Here is a 17,005-nt window from a genome sequence, read left to right as displayed (position 1 = left end):
ACTGGCCTGTGTGATGATTTGGGGGATCTTATTTCTGAGTCACCTTTGGTGAGCAGAGATTCTAAACCTTTGCCTTGAGTTGATTGCCCTGCTCACTGCCAGGGAACTTTCTGAGACATAAGAAATCCTGCTCAGGAAGGAGGAGAGGGGAGCGGCTATGTTTTGAGGACCGGTTAGGTGCCAAGCCCTGGGCCGGGCACTGTCTTGACAGTATTTAACTGAATCTCATGACAGTGCTCTAAGGTGTCTTTTTTTGGTACGGAAACAGATACAGAGAGGTTTAAGTCACTAGGACCCACAGCCAAGCGGGGAACAGGGGTCCAGCCCCTGGCCATCTGCCTCCCCTGGATCTCCTCAAGACCCACGAGTATCTTTTCAGTCCTGCATTTAGTTCTTTATTCATTTCATGCATTCACTTGGTGCGTCATGGCAGATGCGTCAGTGCTGAGCTGTCGGAGAAGACATCAGATGCTGTTCTCTGCTCCTGAGGAGCTTCTACTTTTGGTATCCTGATCACCCCGTCACCAGGCCCATAGGATTTGCTCTTTGAACAAAAGCAGCCAGGACCATTCTGATATGAGGCATGTGGGCGGCAGAGTTTGGGGGTGCTTTGTATCTGCCAGCACGTAGCCACTGCCCAGCCTGCTCGGAGTTCTCAGATGATTCCAGCACTGAGCAGGGAAGGCGGGAGCCCTGCTGTTGCCTCCCTCATGGGGAAGCCTGTGACATCTACTTGGAAACTCTTATGGAGTTCATTTCAAATTAGCGGCAGGCCCCATTTTAGTGGGTGAACGTGCTTTCTTCAGCCATCTTGATCCTACGTCCCCCTTTCTCCTTTTCCTTCCATTTGAAAAGTTGCAATGTCCCAGGGCCTTGTTTGTCAGGTGGGGAACACAATGCCCAAGGTGCAGGGCTTGTGAGAGGCACAGAGCATGTCACGCCTGAGATGCGGGTCTTCATAAACGACATGATAATTACCTTCTGTCCCACTTACAAACCCTATTCCTCACCTGCCCAGGTCTCCTTGGTCTATAAACTGGGGCCCTGTGCTTCTCCTCTAGGAAATGCACCTCTCTGGGCACCCTCTCCCCCCTCCTCCTCCTGGCTATTGGGTGGCAGGAGACAGACCTTGCTCATCAGGGAAGCTGCCACCTGCCCTCTGTGGGCTGTGTGTGGCAGGAGGCCTGGGAGTGGGGACAAGGGACCTCGGCTCACTGCTCGGCCAGGGCTTAGGAGTACGGTGGTGCGTTGTGCCTCTGGCCACTGGATCCCAGGTCAAGTCCTGGCTGCACCAACTTTCCAGCTGTGCGACTTCAGCAAATGGTTTAATCTTCTCCAGGACCTATTTGCTAGGGAGCTTCTGGTGGGAGGCGCTCTGGGGGCTCTCGGGACCCCCTGCAGGGCCTGATAATCCAGGAGCAATACCTCTCACACTTGGTAGCATCTAGAGTTACCTGGGGAACTTAAAAACCTCCCCAAACCCGAGCCTCGCCCCAGCTCTGGAGCTGGGACCTACACAGCAGTGTTTTCTCAAGTTCCTGGTGATTCCAGTGTGCAGCAGAGGTGGAGATCTGGGGGCCTCTGCTCTGGCCATTGATGCCCAATCAGCCCATTGCCAGGCCCCTCCTGGTTACGCCTGTGACGTTGGCTAGGCTGCATGCTCTTTGACATCTGCTCGGCTATGACATTCCCGGGAGGGTTGCTGGGCCGCATGGCTGTGCATGTTAACACAGCTGGGGGCTCATTTCTACAGCAGCTCTGCCAGGATCCTCACCAGTGCCCTCTATAGCCACTGTGCAGTCATTCTCATCTGTGTGAGCGTTTGCCTTTTACCTATTCCTGTGATGATCCTCACGGTGTGTACACTTCTAGTGGCACCCTGATATCCAGTCTCTCTTTACCTCACCAGAAGCCCCTCTGTTGTTGGGGGCCATAGTGTTCTACTAACAACAGCAGTCACATTTTTCAGCCTCCTACTCTGGGTGGACAATGAGCTAAAAGCAGAAATTGTGGTGTGGAGTTTTCCTAGACAGATCTTAAAGGTTTTCTGATTTGGGCGATCCTACTATCCTTTGGTCCTTACCATCCTTTCTCCTGCCTGGAAGGAGATGCACTGGCTACATCTCTAGCAGCCACTGTGTGATGATGAGGTGAACTTGGGAGTAGAACCACATGCTAAGAATGGCAGAGTAGAACTAGAGAAGGATCTTGAGATTTTGATACCATAAAGCTACCACTTCTAGACCTGTGCGTCCTATCTCTGAGGTTCTTAGGGGAAATTCAACTTCTCCCTTGTTTAAGACACTATTATTTCTGATTTTTGCTACTAGTCTCCAAAGTCAGTTTTTAACTGATTAAAAGCAACCTGGTATGTAATAGCAGTGACCCCTGGATCTCTGCCTCTTCTATCCCTTCATCCCAGCTACAAACACCCAGTTCCCCTTCTGAGCAACTGGATATCTAGCTGTATAGAATCTCAGAAAGTCATAAAGCTACTGGAGATGGGGAAGGTGGCTCCGAAGACATCTGAACTGTCCATCACCCCCAGCCCACAAACCTGTGCCCCAGAAATGGCTGTTAAGATGGGCTCTGGGACTCCTCCCTTCCAGTCTCCCTGACTCAACACTTAACACATTAGGATTTCTTTTTTTCTCTCTCTCAAAAATCCGAACTTGCACTTTTGAGAACTACAGAGGGATCTTGAGCCTCTCGCGGAGGCATCCTGACTCCTTGCCATGTGCCTGTGGCCATTTGCCTGCTGCACGAGCCTCCAGGGAGCCGCACCCCGACACCGGAGGACAGTTAAGTTGGGTATCGAATCTGGATTGCCTTGAAGGGTTTCCATCACTTTGCTGTGAGCGGACATTGACTGCAGAGCAGCCTCCACCTCCCCTCGGCTTCACTGTGGCGCTGAGACCCACTTGGAGACTTGTAAGCGGCAGCTCAGCTGTGCTGATGTCTGTCATCCGGTCCCATGTTCCTCTGCTGTCTGAACCAAGTGAGGGCCCTGATGTCACCTCAGCTGCTGCAGTGGCCACCGTTGGCTGGGTGACCCCACTGGAGCTGATCCGTGGAGGGTCTCTATTCTGACCTCGGTACACGTCTGCATCCATCCCTGGTCGCTAAACTGCTCTTGGGAAGTTAAACATCCCTGCACTTTTACAGACACAGGCCTCTGGGGTTTTGGAGATGGGGGGAAAAAAAAACAAAACTGTCTTGATGGCAAATACTTTTGCAGCCATGATGCACACCGAGTGCAGGAAGTGCAGTCATGGGGTCTGGACTGCTAGGCTGTCAGCAGCAGCAACCCAGGGAAGTGGCACATGCCGAGACCGAGCGGATTCTCAATAAGCAGATTGCCTCAAGATGAAGACAGGAGACAGTTAAGTGGAATTGGCACTCTCTGGTTGCATCAAAGATTAATTCAATCACAGCAAGTTCCAGCTCACCAGCACGGATGGAATCACACAGTATGCGGCATGGGGATCGGGCAAGGGGCCTGAGCCAGCTCGCAGCACGCGCCTATCTGCTCTGGAACGGTTTCCTGGGAAGCAGGACTCCAGTGGGGCAGGAGACACTGGGCTGCAGATGCCCTGAAGCAGACTGTGGTGAATGAGTGTGGGCGGCTGGTGCCGGGAGTCAAATGCAGTACAGCTGCAGGTAGACTGCTGGCCTGCATCGGCTGGACCCACTTGTATTTTATTTAGCAACTGGGTCTCACTGAGTTGCTTAGTGCCTCGCTTTTGCTGAGGCTGGCTTTGATCCTCCTGCCTCAGTCTCCGGAGCCTCTGGGATTACAGGCATGCACCACCGTGCCTGGCTACCCACTTATATTTTAAGAAAACATGTTTATAACCATCAGAGTGCTTTTATAAGAAACATACTCACCGAATAGCCTATATAAAAAGATAACTTAAAAATATGAGATCTTAAAAAAAAAAAGGCTTTATTCCACACAGATTTCATTATATTCCAATTCTCTGGAGGCTAGACCACTTATCAAATTTTCATTTCTTTTCAAAATAGGAGCAGTGTTACTTGGAGTCCAAGTGTGAATTTTTATTGATTTTTTTTTTTTTTGAGAATTTGGCACATGCCTTTTTATCTAAGCCTGTCTTCTGCTCCATCTTATCCAAACATGAGATGTGCTGGCACAATTCCCAAGTATTCCAACTTGAGAAAATCTGGTGGGGTCTTGAGAAAAATCACTTCTATGACTTATTAATGAACTGACTAGGCATATTTTCATAGGGTTCATTCACCCAAATTTATCATAGAATACAAGTTAATAAGAAAAAAATTTAAATGGTGTCATTGAACTAGAGTCCTTTTTCTTAAAAGATGAATCCAAATCCTTTCTTGAATAATGTTAGCATTATTCAAGGATCCCCATCTACCTTTTACCCCATGGTTATTGCAGTTATTAAAGTCTCCGTTTTTTCCCTGAAGAAAACCATCTCTGCCAATCCCTTCTTCTTTGGGTGGCGGGTGTTCTTTGCTGCTTCCCTGCTCTGCCTTGGTCTATGGGGATGCTCTTGTGGACTATCTTCCTGTCCCTTCATGCCATGCAGGTTGAAGGGTGGAGAGTGAGTTCAGGGACTTTTAATCCCTGGCTTCCTCTCTGAGGGTCACTGTAGCTTGTCCCTGTCCCCCACCTGGAAGGCAGCCCTGCCATATAATCTCCTTTCTGATACCCCCTCGGGTTGTTATCAGCCCAGGGATACTGTCCCACCCCAGTGGTTTCCCTACATTCTGCCAACTCCTGTGTGGTAGTCAGCTTGGTCAGTTATCCCCACCACAGTGTGCCATGTGCTTACATGAGGCTCATGAGGTTACAACCATCCGTTGATATACAGAGATAATAAACAGGATTAATGGATTCTTGGCCAACAAAGAAAAAAAGGGGCCCCACTAGCCCAGGGAAAGCCTCCTGCAGGAAGGCTGCTTTTCTCTGGGCCACTCTCTCCCACCTAGGATTGCTTTAACTGTTGGGGTTCAAAGCCCTGGGACCTCTACATTTCTGCATGCCAGATGGGAAGCGCTCTGAGGTTGCTGTGGTGTGGATTTTGGAGGGTAAGAGACTTGGACCAGGCAGTGGGGAGATAAGCCCCCTGAAGGTCACAGGATATGGCATGTGAACCACTGACCACAGAATCCAATATGGCTCTAGCATGGCCCATCACTCGCCTTACAGCTGGCACATGTGTTGTAGGAAAAACGAAAGGACGGACGAATCCATGTGTGATGTTTTTCCAATCTTACCCTCTGTGTGTAATATAGAAGTGATCCAGGGTGGGGAGGTCTGTGTTAGTAACTTCCCTTACAATCTACTTTAATATTTAAACAAAGTGAATGGAGGCATTTGGCTGAAATTCAGACCTCAAAGGCCAGTGTTTCTTTCTCTGACTGGTTGAACTTAGCAATGAGCAAACTTTCTCAGCCATTTTGCCAATTGAAAGAAACCCTTTAGCTGTGGGTGTGAGGGGCCTGGCCTCCTTGGGGAGGTGGGGAGGTGCTCACAGAAGGATGCCAAGCACCAGTGGCTGTACAACTTCTGTTTTATTTTGTGTGCTTTTCTTTTTTTTTTTAATAGGATATAAATAATGACAAAAATTACAAAATTTATAACTGGAAGCCCAAACTTATTTACACATACGCTTCATATGCTTCTGTTTCAGCAAAGCTATTGTTTACTTTGCTCCTATACAATTTCCTTTTGGTACCATATTTTAGTGTTATTTTACTCTCAATTTTCTACGTACATATCAACAGTGAATAGGCAAAATATATACAAGGAACTGTTCAGTTCAAGTAATTTAATATTGTATTAAAATTCTTTTAACACTGAACTAAAACCATATACATTTGTCAGTTTGAAATAAAATTTAGTTATTCTTTTTTCAAAACTCACCAACTGATGAATGTAACTGATAATTTCAGGTTTAAAATAATATTGGTTAATTAAAAAAACATTAAGACAATTCCACAATTTATCAATATCTCTATAATGAACTTCAAAATGATTCACAATGTGATCTGTTAGAACAATATACATTAAAATGTTATTTTTCTATAATGATATTGGTACTGTTTATATAATTTGATTCTACATAAATATACATTATGGTATCATACAAATACTCCACAGAGACATTAAAAAAATTAAAATACCTTAAAGAAATGTAAGTAAATTTTATTTAATCAAATAGTAAGCAAACATTATTTTTTTTGTCTGTTTCAAGAAAAGTTGTATTACTTTGGAATTTCTTTTTTTAATGTATTTATATTTTCTAGAAAAAAATTTTTGCAATAGAATTTTATTAACACCTTTCTCAAACAAGTTTTCCAGGACAGAAATCTTGACAGCAGGAGCCCTAGATTATTATTATCATTTTAAACATGTTCTTTAAAACACTGTGAAGATTAAAAAACAAAAACAATCTTTGCAGGCACGTGCTGTTCAGCACTTCTGGTCAATGCCAGTCTGCCCGCAGCATCTCCTACTCGGTGGACAGCATCAGGATTTCTCCATAATGAGCCAGTCCTCATGGTAGTAGAAATTTAGTTACTTGAAATGAAACCAGAAACATCCCGCACAACTAACCTAGTTTTCTTATCAATGCATTAATGAAACATTCTTTTAATAAAAATATTTAATACAAGACACATTTTTCTGTGCATAATAAATTTCTCTGTTTTAAATCATTGTTAAACTTTGAATCAATCATTAGATTTAAAGGTTTTCATTATCTGACATAGTTGATTACATAAAAAATCCACAAATATAGAAACTGAGTAACAGAATTTCCTGGCAATCACTTTTTTTTTTGTCCTTTTGCATTAAACGATCCTCAGTGATGTGATGATTTTACAGATGCGATACAGGGGGGTTCTGTTCTGATTTTACCTTTAAAACTGCGGACAGTGAAATCTAAACCCAGGATTGCTATACTTCTAGGCAGTATTAGAGATCCCCTTTACTTTTTTTAAAAAAGGTGTCAACCCCAACCAAAGCCAACCCGGTGCTGGGGCGAGTCACTGGAAACGCTCGAGGCGGCGGGCCCCGGGACACCCACCTCGACTCGCGCCTCTCAGGGGCTGCGCCGGGGAGTCTGGGTGGCGTTTTCCGTCACTGGTGCAGAAAGGACTCCCCAGGAACGGCCGGCAGCCTTCCGCCCGGGACAAGGCCACGCGAGCGGAGCAGTCTTCCTCCCGGGCTGGGAACGGGGTGCGAAGGAAAGCCTGCTCCGGGCTGCGGGCGAGCAAGGCACCGCGAGGACGCGAGGGCGGCGGGTATCAGAAAATCGTGGTTTCATACTTGGTATTAATGCCCCTCTTGGCTTCCTGCCCCGGCTCCACAATCCACGGCAGATTGGCCAGAGTCTTTTGCTCAGACGGGTCGATCTGCTTTAAAACAGAAAGGCTGATGCCCGTTATCCGGCGCTGTGCTGGGCGCGTGCGCGGCCGTCGCTGCCCCCACCTCGGCCCGCGCCCCGCGCTTCCACCGGGACCCCCGGGGGCTCGACCTTAGCAGGCCCTGCAAGGGTGACGGCGGTGAGACCCGGCCTTGCCCGCGAGGGTGGACAGAAACAGGGCTCCTCTCCCGGGCAGTGAGCTGTGAAGGGCAGAGGGAGGCTAGGAGACTTCCTGGAGGAGGTGAGGAAGGCCGTGCCACTCCCTCTCCTACCCTTCAGTGCGCTCCATCGCGGAACACACCTGAAGTCCTTCTAGCCCTGCCTCTAGCCCTGCCTTGTGCACCCCAGCCCAGGCCTCTCTCCTCTTGGTTTGCTGTCCCCTAGATACCTGTCTGCTGCACCCCCAAGATCATTCGGGTCTTGGCTCTAAGGCCACTTAGAAGTCCTACCTGTTTGCCCCATGCAAAAGAGCACCCCAACTTTCCTGCTCTCCTCTTCTGCCTTATTCCCCGTAAGATGTCCATCTGCTCAGCCTCCAGGACAGCGCAAGCCCAGGAGGGCGGGGATTTTGTCTCTGTTGTTCGTTACCCCCACCCCAACCCCAAACTTGGGAAACCCATCCACATAGGCACACAATGAATTATTGAATAAATACTCCTAGGAGAATGAGGCAGTGTTGGAGGCCAGATGCAAGACCAGTGGGAGTCTGCCTTCCCCAGGCGGGAGGCCAGGCATTCAGGGAGATAGAACAGCATGCAAGACCCAGAGGTGTGGGAAAGCGGCAGTTTGCACAGTGGGAGACAGGAGGGCGACAGCTGGGGTGAGGAGGTCAGCGGGGTCCTATCAGGCTGAGCCTTGATCTGAACCCAACCATGCTCTAAGATGGGTTAGTCCCAGTGCACCGCAGACAGGTCATTCCCAAGGTAAAGTTTGAAGTGCAAACTCTGAGGAAGGGCTGGGGTGAGTTCTTCTGGGACTGGCCTTTGGCATTTCCAGTCTGCCCTGCCCTGGCCCCTGCTCCAGAACACTGGGCAGGGAGCTTCGGGAGGCCTCCTCCATGTCTCTGGTTGTGAGCTTCACAGCCTGTCCAGGTCTGCAGGATCTGTCCCTATTGACTACCCTTTACTGTGTTTTGACTGTGTCTCCACAAGGTGTGGGAGGATTTCACATATCCTTAGGGATCCGTGCATATTTCCTAACAAAGGACTGGAGCTGCAGGAGATGGAATACTGACGGCAGCTGTAGGGCAAGGATCCTGGTGCAGGGGAAAGCATCACAGGATTCACACTATATTTTCTTATTTCCTGGCATCTAAATGAATATTCTATGAGTCTGTACAGCACTCAACCCTTTGTGCTCTTCTGGAGGAAGTCTTTGGGGACCATGATAAAGTTGGAGAGAGGTACCAGTCGTGAACAAGTGTATCCAGCCTACATGAGAAGAAATGTGTCTGAGATGATCCCCCAAACATTCAGTGCGTTCCTGAACACTTCTCAGCCTAATTATTCTCAAAGTTTCACTTGCTAAGTCTATCCCCAGTTCCTAATTTCTTTATCCAGATACTCCATGAATGTGACAACACATGTGTGCCTAAGACATATTCATTCTTGTAGAGGAAGATGTGCAATAAACAAGTGATCAATAAACTATCTCATTAGTAAATTCTACACAATTGAAAGCAGGCCATGTGCTTGAGGGTGGCTACCTCAGACGAGGCAGTCAAGAAAAGCCTCTTCATGTAACCGAGACCTGAAGGACAAGATGGAATCCTTTGTGCAGAAATTGGGAGGATGATCTTCCAGGTGGAGGGAACAGGTGGCACAAAGGCATCAGGTGGGGAATGCATTTTATATATATATATATATTTGAGGAACGGGAAGGCCTGAGGGCCAAGGGGTAATGGTGAGGCATTAGGTATGGGTGTTTGGAGCATTAGGTATGGGTGAGGCATTGGGTATGCAGGAAGGGAATTGGTTTGGAGGTCTGTGGGTGTCGGCTTCATGAGAGTTGGTGGCACTTGGACTAAAAGAATGGCAGAGGAAGTGGGGAGGAGTATGCAGACTGAGGTGTTCCAGGGGTGGAGCAAATGGCCCTTGCTCCTGGATTGGAGGTAGAGGTGGGGGAGAACAGCAGTAGAGGTGGCTGGTAGATTTTTGGGTTGAGCAGCATGGTGAACGGCTGTGCCCTTTACTGAGCTGGGAAGATGAAGAGGAGCATTTCTGAGGGGGAAATCAAGCATTTTGTTGTAGACATACCAAGTTTCAGATGTCTGTTGAACACTAAACATTCAAGAAGAAACTGAACACATAGTAGGTCTAGAGTTCTGGGAGTGGGTCAGGGTTGAAGAGAGAAGTGGGAGCTTGGGTTGCTGAGGCCAGAGGACCAGGGAGTTGAAATGTGGTGTTTGATGTAAAAATTTTTCAGAGAAGGTGCAGTTACTGGTGCTGGCAGTCATGAGTGATGCGCTGGTGAATGGCTGGGGTGGAGGGAAAGATCCGGAAGAAAACTATGAGAGAATAGCGAGGCCAGGCACTGGAGAGATCATACCCATGGATGCTGAAGTTGCCAAGGAGTGGGGCCAAAAAGAAAGTTGTAAACAGGAAGCCACGCAGTCACCAAGGGAGGTGTTTCTCTGCAAGCGTTAAAAATGTCTGTGCTTCCCCCGCCCCGACCCTGGGGATGGGAGCTGGTGGGAGGAGGAGGGTTACAGAGGAAGGACTCAGGGGTGAGAGGGCAATGCATTCTGGGGGCCTCCCCCATACAAGTCCGGGGTTCTTAGGATGCAGGACGGCAGCCGGAGCAGAAAGCAGATGGGAGGCTGTTGGGAACCTTCCAGCTTTGGGGTGTTGCTACTACCAGAGGAGACTGCTATGAAGTCATGTGAGCCTGCCGGGACAGGATGTCTGCAGAGCCTGTGGGAGGGAAGGGGAGGAATCCTGGAGGAAGGCAGATGATGAGGAGGGGGCGGCACCTTCTGAGCAGCTGCCTCACTGCAGGAAGCCTCAGTTGCTGGAGGGAAGGTGCCCAGGACCACGACCTGCACTTCTCAAAAGACGATGCTCGAGCATCTAGCTTCCGCCTGCTGGGTACCAGAGGCAGCCTCACTGTCAACCTCTGCAAATCTCTCTGGAGGCCAGGGGCTTGTGGGAGGCCTTGTCCCCTGATAGGATGGCAGCTGAGGCCATGGGAACACTATCCTCAAGCTTTCCTCGACCTTCAGGTAATCTTCACCATGGGCAGCCAGTACCCTCCCTCTTGCTGCTATTGCGGGGGACGGAGGAAGTGGAATTTTCTCTGGAGTCTCCAGGTTCAGGGAGAAGGTCCTTCAAGAAGTTGAAGGAACCAGGCCGAGGCAATGATGATCACCAGCCCGGAAATGGCCACGGGAAAGGACCGGGAAGGGCAAGCCCTGAATTCTAAGTGGCACCCACCCGCACCACACAGCTCCCTTTCCCTCCCTCTGGAGGTTTCTAGAATGCCTCTATCTTCTACTTACCACTGACTTGCGAATGCTAACGCGGGGCTTGGGGATGGGCTTGGAGGGTTTGTTTTCAAAGCTTTCTGGAAGCGTGGAGGAATGGCCCCCTTTTCTTGCTTGCAGTGCTAGTTGGTAAGCGACTTCAAATGCCTGTCCAAGTGTTAAGATGATTTCGTAGGCTAAATTCTGTAAGAACAAGGAGAAAGCATTTACTATGGGTGCACTACAAACCAGAAAGTGGCTGAGGAACACCATGGAGGTGAACTAGCCATCGCCTTGAGCTACTCCACCAGAGGCTGCAGGGATTCAGTGGAGATCTATGAGGAACTGGACACTCAGGTCCCATTTAGTGTCTACACAGGCATCAGTCACCAAGGAGGCACTCTTGTTCACAGCCACGCTAAGGAGCGGGCTTGTAGATTAACCCCTGGAAAACAAGGCCTACACGCAGCCCACTGGTCCCAGGAGCCCACTCCATAGGGAGCTCCCTCAGGGGCAGCAGGTCTGCTCCCAGGACTTGGAAGGGAAGGAGTTACTGGTGGCATTTCAGCCATGTCTGTGAGGACGATCCCACACACTCCACGGGAGGTGTTCCTGAGAAGTTTGGATCCTTTTACCTCAAACATCTGTGATTCAGTGAACATCTACAAAACACAATCAAAATCTAATTTAGGCTGAGGGGAGAGGCATTAGTCATGCTGGTGTGGAGCCTCACAGTTGCAGCAGCGAGCATGCAAACAGTGCTCAAACAGAGCCAATTACCCATCTATTTCTTGAGGCTTTTGCTCTCCCTGTGGGTCCACTCTATATTTTATCATCAAATCAGCAAGAGACAGGAGATTCTGTCGGGTCAGAATGCCACACCAAGCTGTGCCTGGGTGGAAGGTTCTTTGCTTTGGACTTTCCATTCTTCTCTCAAGATGATTTCTGTCTTTCTTCTCTTCACCTCTCCATTCGTATCTGTGATTTCTGCCTTCTCTCAAAAGTGCAGCGTCCCCCTGTCTTCTCTGGAGACATGACATTGTCTGGCCCCAAAGAGGCAGGGTTCCCACAACACCCTGAGGTCACAGTGAATCAGAGAAGTGGGTACATACTGGTCACAAAAAGTGTTCTTAAAGTCTCTGCACCACTGATAGCAGGTGCCATCTGTCTCAAGTTTTCATTCTATAAACGATCCTACAATGTCTTTTCATGGCTTCTCAAAATCACAGAAATAGCATTCTGCTTCTGCTGATATTGCAACTGTGCCCTCTGCATTCCTGTCCACCTCCGCCTTCACCAGGCATACTGGGGGCCCAACTTCCATGTTTTAGAAGAAGTGTTGGGGACTGTTCCCACTGGTGAGGATGGACATGGAAATATAGGATGGCCTTCTGAGAGCACATGAGAGAGGACCATGGGTTCTGGACTGATTCTATTTCAGGTCAATGCCAGATGAATTTTTCTGGTTTTAAAATCAAGTGGGAAAATGCCTGAGCTTGACCGTGGGTTTGATAAAGGATGTATTGGTCATCTTTGAGCTACGTATTAGTAGCTAACAGCCCTACAAGAAAGATGTTTGCTGCTGGAGATACTGCACCCTGTATGGCAAGCCCCTCTCGTCCCTGCGATGCCCTATTTGCTCCAGGGGTGAGTCAGACTAGTAAATTAGTAACACACCAATAAACAACAGTGGAGGAGGCTGGGAGACAGCTCTGACCATCACTGTGGAGAAGGCTGGACCCTTTCCACTGCCTACACTGCACCCACAGCACTATCAGCTCTGCCTCTTAGTGTCCGTGTGGTCCCTTGGGAAGGTGGACCGGCCTTTGACTTCTCCAGTGTCAGGGTGAAGTCACACCATTTCTGTTTCATCGCTGCTGGAGAAGATGGTTTTGTCCATTTGTTGGGGGATACCACAGACACTCATGGTCTGGGTGAGAAACTGGACTAAGGGAAAGGTGGGGTCACTGGACCCCACACCATGCAGCCTTTCCACGCCGGAGCAGTGGGGCTTCCAGAGTGTGAATTCCTTTATCATTAGCCTACAACAAGTTCTGGAAAGTGAGATCTGCTTAAAGCACCAGTGTCTCCAAATGAAAGTCAAACTGCTCATTTGAGCAAGTGAGAATTTTCACATGACTATTATGGGAAGCCAAAAGGTTTTGTAAATAATGGGTTAGAGGTTCTGCCCTTTTTTTTTTTTTAAATTATTTCTTGGTATTAGGAAACTGGTCAAATAAGATCCAGAGGCCAGAGTGGGGAAGGGTTTCTGCCAAACCAGCAGCCCCACATGGCCTGTCCTGGTCTGGCCTGCATTCTCTTTCACATTTTGCTTTCTTTTCATTTTAGAGTTTCATAATGTTCTTTTATGGTTATGTATAGAGAAGAGTTGGACATTGCTACCCTCCTTGTCTTTTCTGCAGCTTAGTGTCTGAAATATGGTTGCCAGATGTCAAGGAGGCCCATGGGCATGGAGACCAGCCTGCGGAGGGCCACACTACCTGTCCGGACTGTCCCGACATACCAGCATACTGGGCTCCTTGTGGGAACAGGTTCTCATCAGACAGAACCTGAAGACACATAATCTTTTTTTTTTTTTTTCATTGTTAGGGATCAAACCCAGGACCTTGCACATTCTAGGCAGTGTTTTATCACTGAGCTACAGCTACCTGAGGATGTGCATTCAAACAGGGGAGGAAGCCCATTTTCAGGGTCATTCTTCCCTCTCCTGTTGACATTCCCACCACATAAGGTGGGAGGGGGGTTGTTATAATGAGAGCAGGACACTCTATTGGGACAAAGGCTGAAAATGATAGTGTAATAGGATTCAATTATACATTAAGGCTATAATGTTAATTACACTGATGTTAATTATATTAATAGTATAATTATAATCCTGTTGGCTACAGATCATGAGGAATCTTGCAGCTTCTGCCTGGGACTCTGGGAGCTCTCTCTCCGGGGGAACCAGTTCTGTGTAAAAGTCAGACTGCCCTGAGGTCAGCATGCTCAGAGGCTTCCTGGAGGGTATCAGCAGTTCCAGCCATCCAGTACAGGCCCCAGATGCAGGCGTGAAGTAGCCATGCAGCAGCCGGCACATGGTGAGACCCAAGGCCCCAGGCATATGGCCCGGGTTGAGCTGCCCCAGAGTCGGCCATCTGAGCTGGCCCAGCTGAGTCCCCAGATGTTCTCCAGCAGAGTAGAGCAGAACTTCTGTGCCCAGCCTAGATTCCCGACTTACAGAATTGTGAGTGTAGTAAAGTTTTATGCCACAACATTTTGGGGTGGTTTGTCACACAGTCCATACCTGGACACCATCCAAAGCTAAAGGTGGCTGACCGGACCCTGGTTCAGGCAGCACAAAGAGGAACCAAAAGCTAAGCTGTGATGAATAGTACTTGGCTCAAGAGGCCAATTCTGGAGCCCCTGACCCCCAGCTCTGGCTGCGGAGAAGCTGAGGTCTGTGCAGGTCACAGGGGTCACAGTGAGCACTAAGGTGTCCGTTCACATGTGCTAGTTCAAACCACAGAGCTGCATGCAGTATCCTTTTAAGTCAGCACAATCGTGCGCTCATCTCTAGTTATCCCTATCTGGGCATAAATTCAAACTCATTCAGCTTTACATTCATAATCTCACATCTCTCAAATGCTGTAACCCCACGGGTGGCCATCCACGGCTCCTTCTGTGGTATGTAGCTTACTGGAAGATAGTTACTCACTTTGACCTTTGAAGCATGAGTCTCTCTCTCTCTCTCTCTCTCTCTCTCTCTCTCTCTCTATATATATATATATATATATATATATATTTAGTTGTAGATGTACACAATATCTTTATTTATTTATCTTTATGTAGTGTTGAGGGTTGAACCCAGTATCTCATGCATGAGAGGCATGTGCTTTGCCTCTGAGCTACAACCCCAGCCCAGCATGAGTCTCTTGAGACACACTTATCATGGCCTTGAGTGTTTTCTACCCTGGATCACCAATGAAACAAGGCAGCATGTGCAATATGCTCACATGTGTGTGTATTTGGTGATTACTAGAACCAGCATACTCCAAGCCTCGGTTTTTTTTTCTCAAAATGGGGATAATAACAGATGCAATAATGCCATTTGCAATACCCACCTCACTAATAACAATACCACTAGCATTTCTCACTCCCTGTGTGCCCTGCATTGTGGTAAGTGTTCTACATGGACTATGGCATTTAGGCCTAATTATATCTCCACGCTGAAGGTCCATTGTTCCTGTTTTGCACGTGAGATAAATAAAGAACTTGCTCCTGAAGCCAGCACCTGGCTGAGCTGGGATTTGGATCCACGTGTTCTAGTAGGTTGTGCTCTTGACCACTTAGAGCTACACTTGAGATAAAATAAGAGACTTCTGTAAACTTAAAAAAAATGAACGACTGAAGCTCCTGGATGATCCTTTCATTGGCTGGATCTCATGGGAGGATCAGTTGAGAGGCTGCCTCCTGGCAAATGGTATCTTGCGATTTAGGATAAAGGCAGGAATCCCACTTCATCCGGGAGCAACTTCCAGCTGGGGCCAGGGCACATAAAAATCTTTTCTTCTTTTCCTTCTCCTGTTGCCCGGGGATTTTAAATCTGTGGCTTAAGAACTGTTACAGCAGAGAAACTTAAAAAGGCATCGTATCTTAGAAATGGATCCTAATAGTTACCCAGGGATGCACACTGGGGACATGTAAGCTACTTATATTTACTGAGGGCTCCTCGAGGTAGCCAGGCTACAGTTTAACATCATCAGAATATTTACTGAGCACCTTCCAAATGTCCCTGGTGCCTGGCCTGTGCCTAATGTATAGCATCCAGGAAATGTTCAAGGGAAGATCCAGGAAGTCACTCCTCAGTTCCAAAAGAGGCTTGTGGAGGGGCCGAGAGACGTCCTTCACTGTCCTGTATCCGAGTCACTGAAGCTGTGCCTGGCACACTCATCAATTTGATGTTAGAAAAACTGTATCATAGACTGTGGCAACGTGTCCTGCAGGGAGAGTTCTGGCACACAGGCCATTAATTTATATTAACTGGTGCATCACTAGGATTTTTTTTCTGTTTCTTACTTTGAAAATCTTTAGGCTCATGGGTTTAAAGGAATATGTGCATGAATACTCATTATGATGTGTAAAATTTTCAGGGGACTGATTATGAATACTACATAGATTCATACAGGAGAATACTAGGTAGCCATTTAAAAAGAAAATTGAGACATTTAAAAAACTGGTTGAAAGACTATATAAAAATATATATATGCTAAAATACAGATGGTCTCCATTATGTGCATAGAAAACAGGGATATATATTAAAACATGACTAGCAGTGATCAGTGAGTGTTAAGGCATTGACGATTTCTCTCTCTCTCCTTTTTTTCTGCAGTGCTGGGGACTGAATGTAGGGCCTGACATGTGTGAGGCAAGTGGTTTACCACTGAACCACATCCACACCGTGGATACTTTTCTTTATACTTCTTTGTATGTTTTGAACTTTGTTTTTAATTCTTACAGTAACAACAAATAATTTTCCATTTTGTTTTTCATTTTGATGACAATTAAAAACAAGAGAAAATCTTTGAGTGCACAATAATCTTTTTCATTCTTCATGCTTCACCTTGCGGTTCTAAGTGCATCTTTCTTCTTTTGCTGCAAACTGTCTTCCAGTGAGATCCTGTTTGCAGGTGTTAGCATGGTGCACCTCCATGTACCAGCTGGCTGGCCACACACTTGGCCATGAATCTTGTTTAGACTCTCTTCAGTTTTCACATTGGATATCAATTTTAACACCTGCTCAGCTGAGTTTTAAAATACCCAACTCTTCCTTTAACCTGCAGTCCCCAAATTTCTACTCCAAGTACAGAGTGACGGGCTGAACTTCCTACAGTCCAACTCTGTCAGGTCCAACTGAAAAAGGTTGTTATTGGACATTTACCTGTGGACATACAGTCAGTCTGCTCTTGTAGCTGTGTGAGGTCGGGTTTCTGCACCAGACCCTGTTGCCTATGAACTTGAATAATACTTTATTTCCTCCATACTGATGATGAAGCAGCAGTAGCAAAAGCTTAGCAACTGCTGCATGAGACTGCTTACTACATCCCAAGCACAATGCTGCCTGCCTTCT

The 17,005-nt window shown here is 47.6% G+C and overlaps 1 protein-coding gene across 15 annotated transcripts in view; it reads right to left on the bottom strand.

Moving 5' to 3' along the window:
* Positions 1–7,296: 7,296 nt before the first annotated feature.
* The window catches only part of Anks1b (ankyrin repeat and sterile alpha motif domain containing 1B), a 1,114,759-nt gene continuing 1,105,050 nt past the window's right edge, over positions 7,297–17,005 (bottom strand). For 8 of the 15 annotated variants that reach the window (XM_027947591.2, XM_027947839.2, XM_027947762.2 and 5 more), the window contains 2 exons: positions 10,912–11,079; positions 7,297–7,407 (listed from right to left, as the gene is read on the bottom strand). In XM_027947591.2, the coding sequence (XP_027803392.1) occupies positions 7,297–7,407; positions 10,912–11,079 (279 nt within the window). Of the gene's footprint in view, positions 7,424–10,911; positions 11,080–17,005 lie in introns of all 15 variants that reach the window. The other 7 variants (XM_027947674.2, XM_027947907.2, XM_027948031.3 and 4 more) reach the window with 2 other exon arrangements.

This window comes from Marmota flaviventris, chromosome 3, assembly GCF_047511675.1.
Source record: "Marmota flaviventris isolate mMarFla1 chromosome 3, mMarFla1.hap1, whole genome shotgun sequence".
Lineage (NCBI taxonomy): Eukaryota > Metazoa > Chordata > Mammalia > Rodentia > Sciuridae > Marmota > Marmota flaviventris.
Note: the sequence above shows the minus strand (reverse complement) of the source record. Positions and strands in the feature narration are given on the sequence as shown.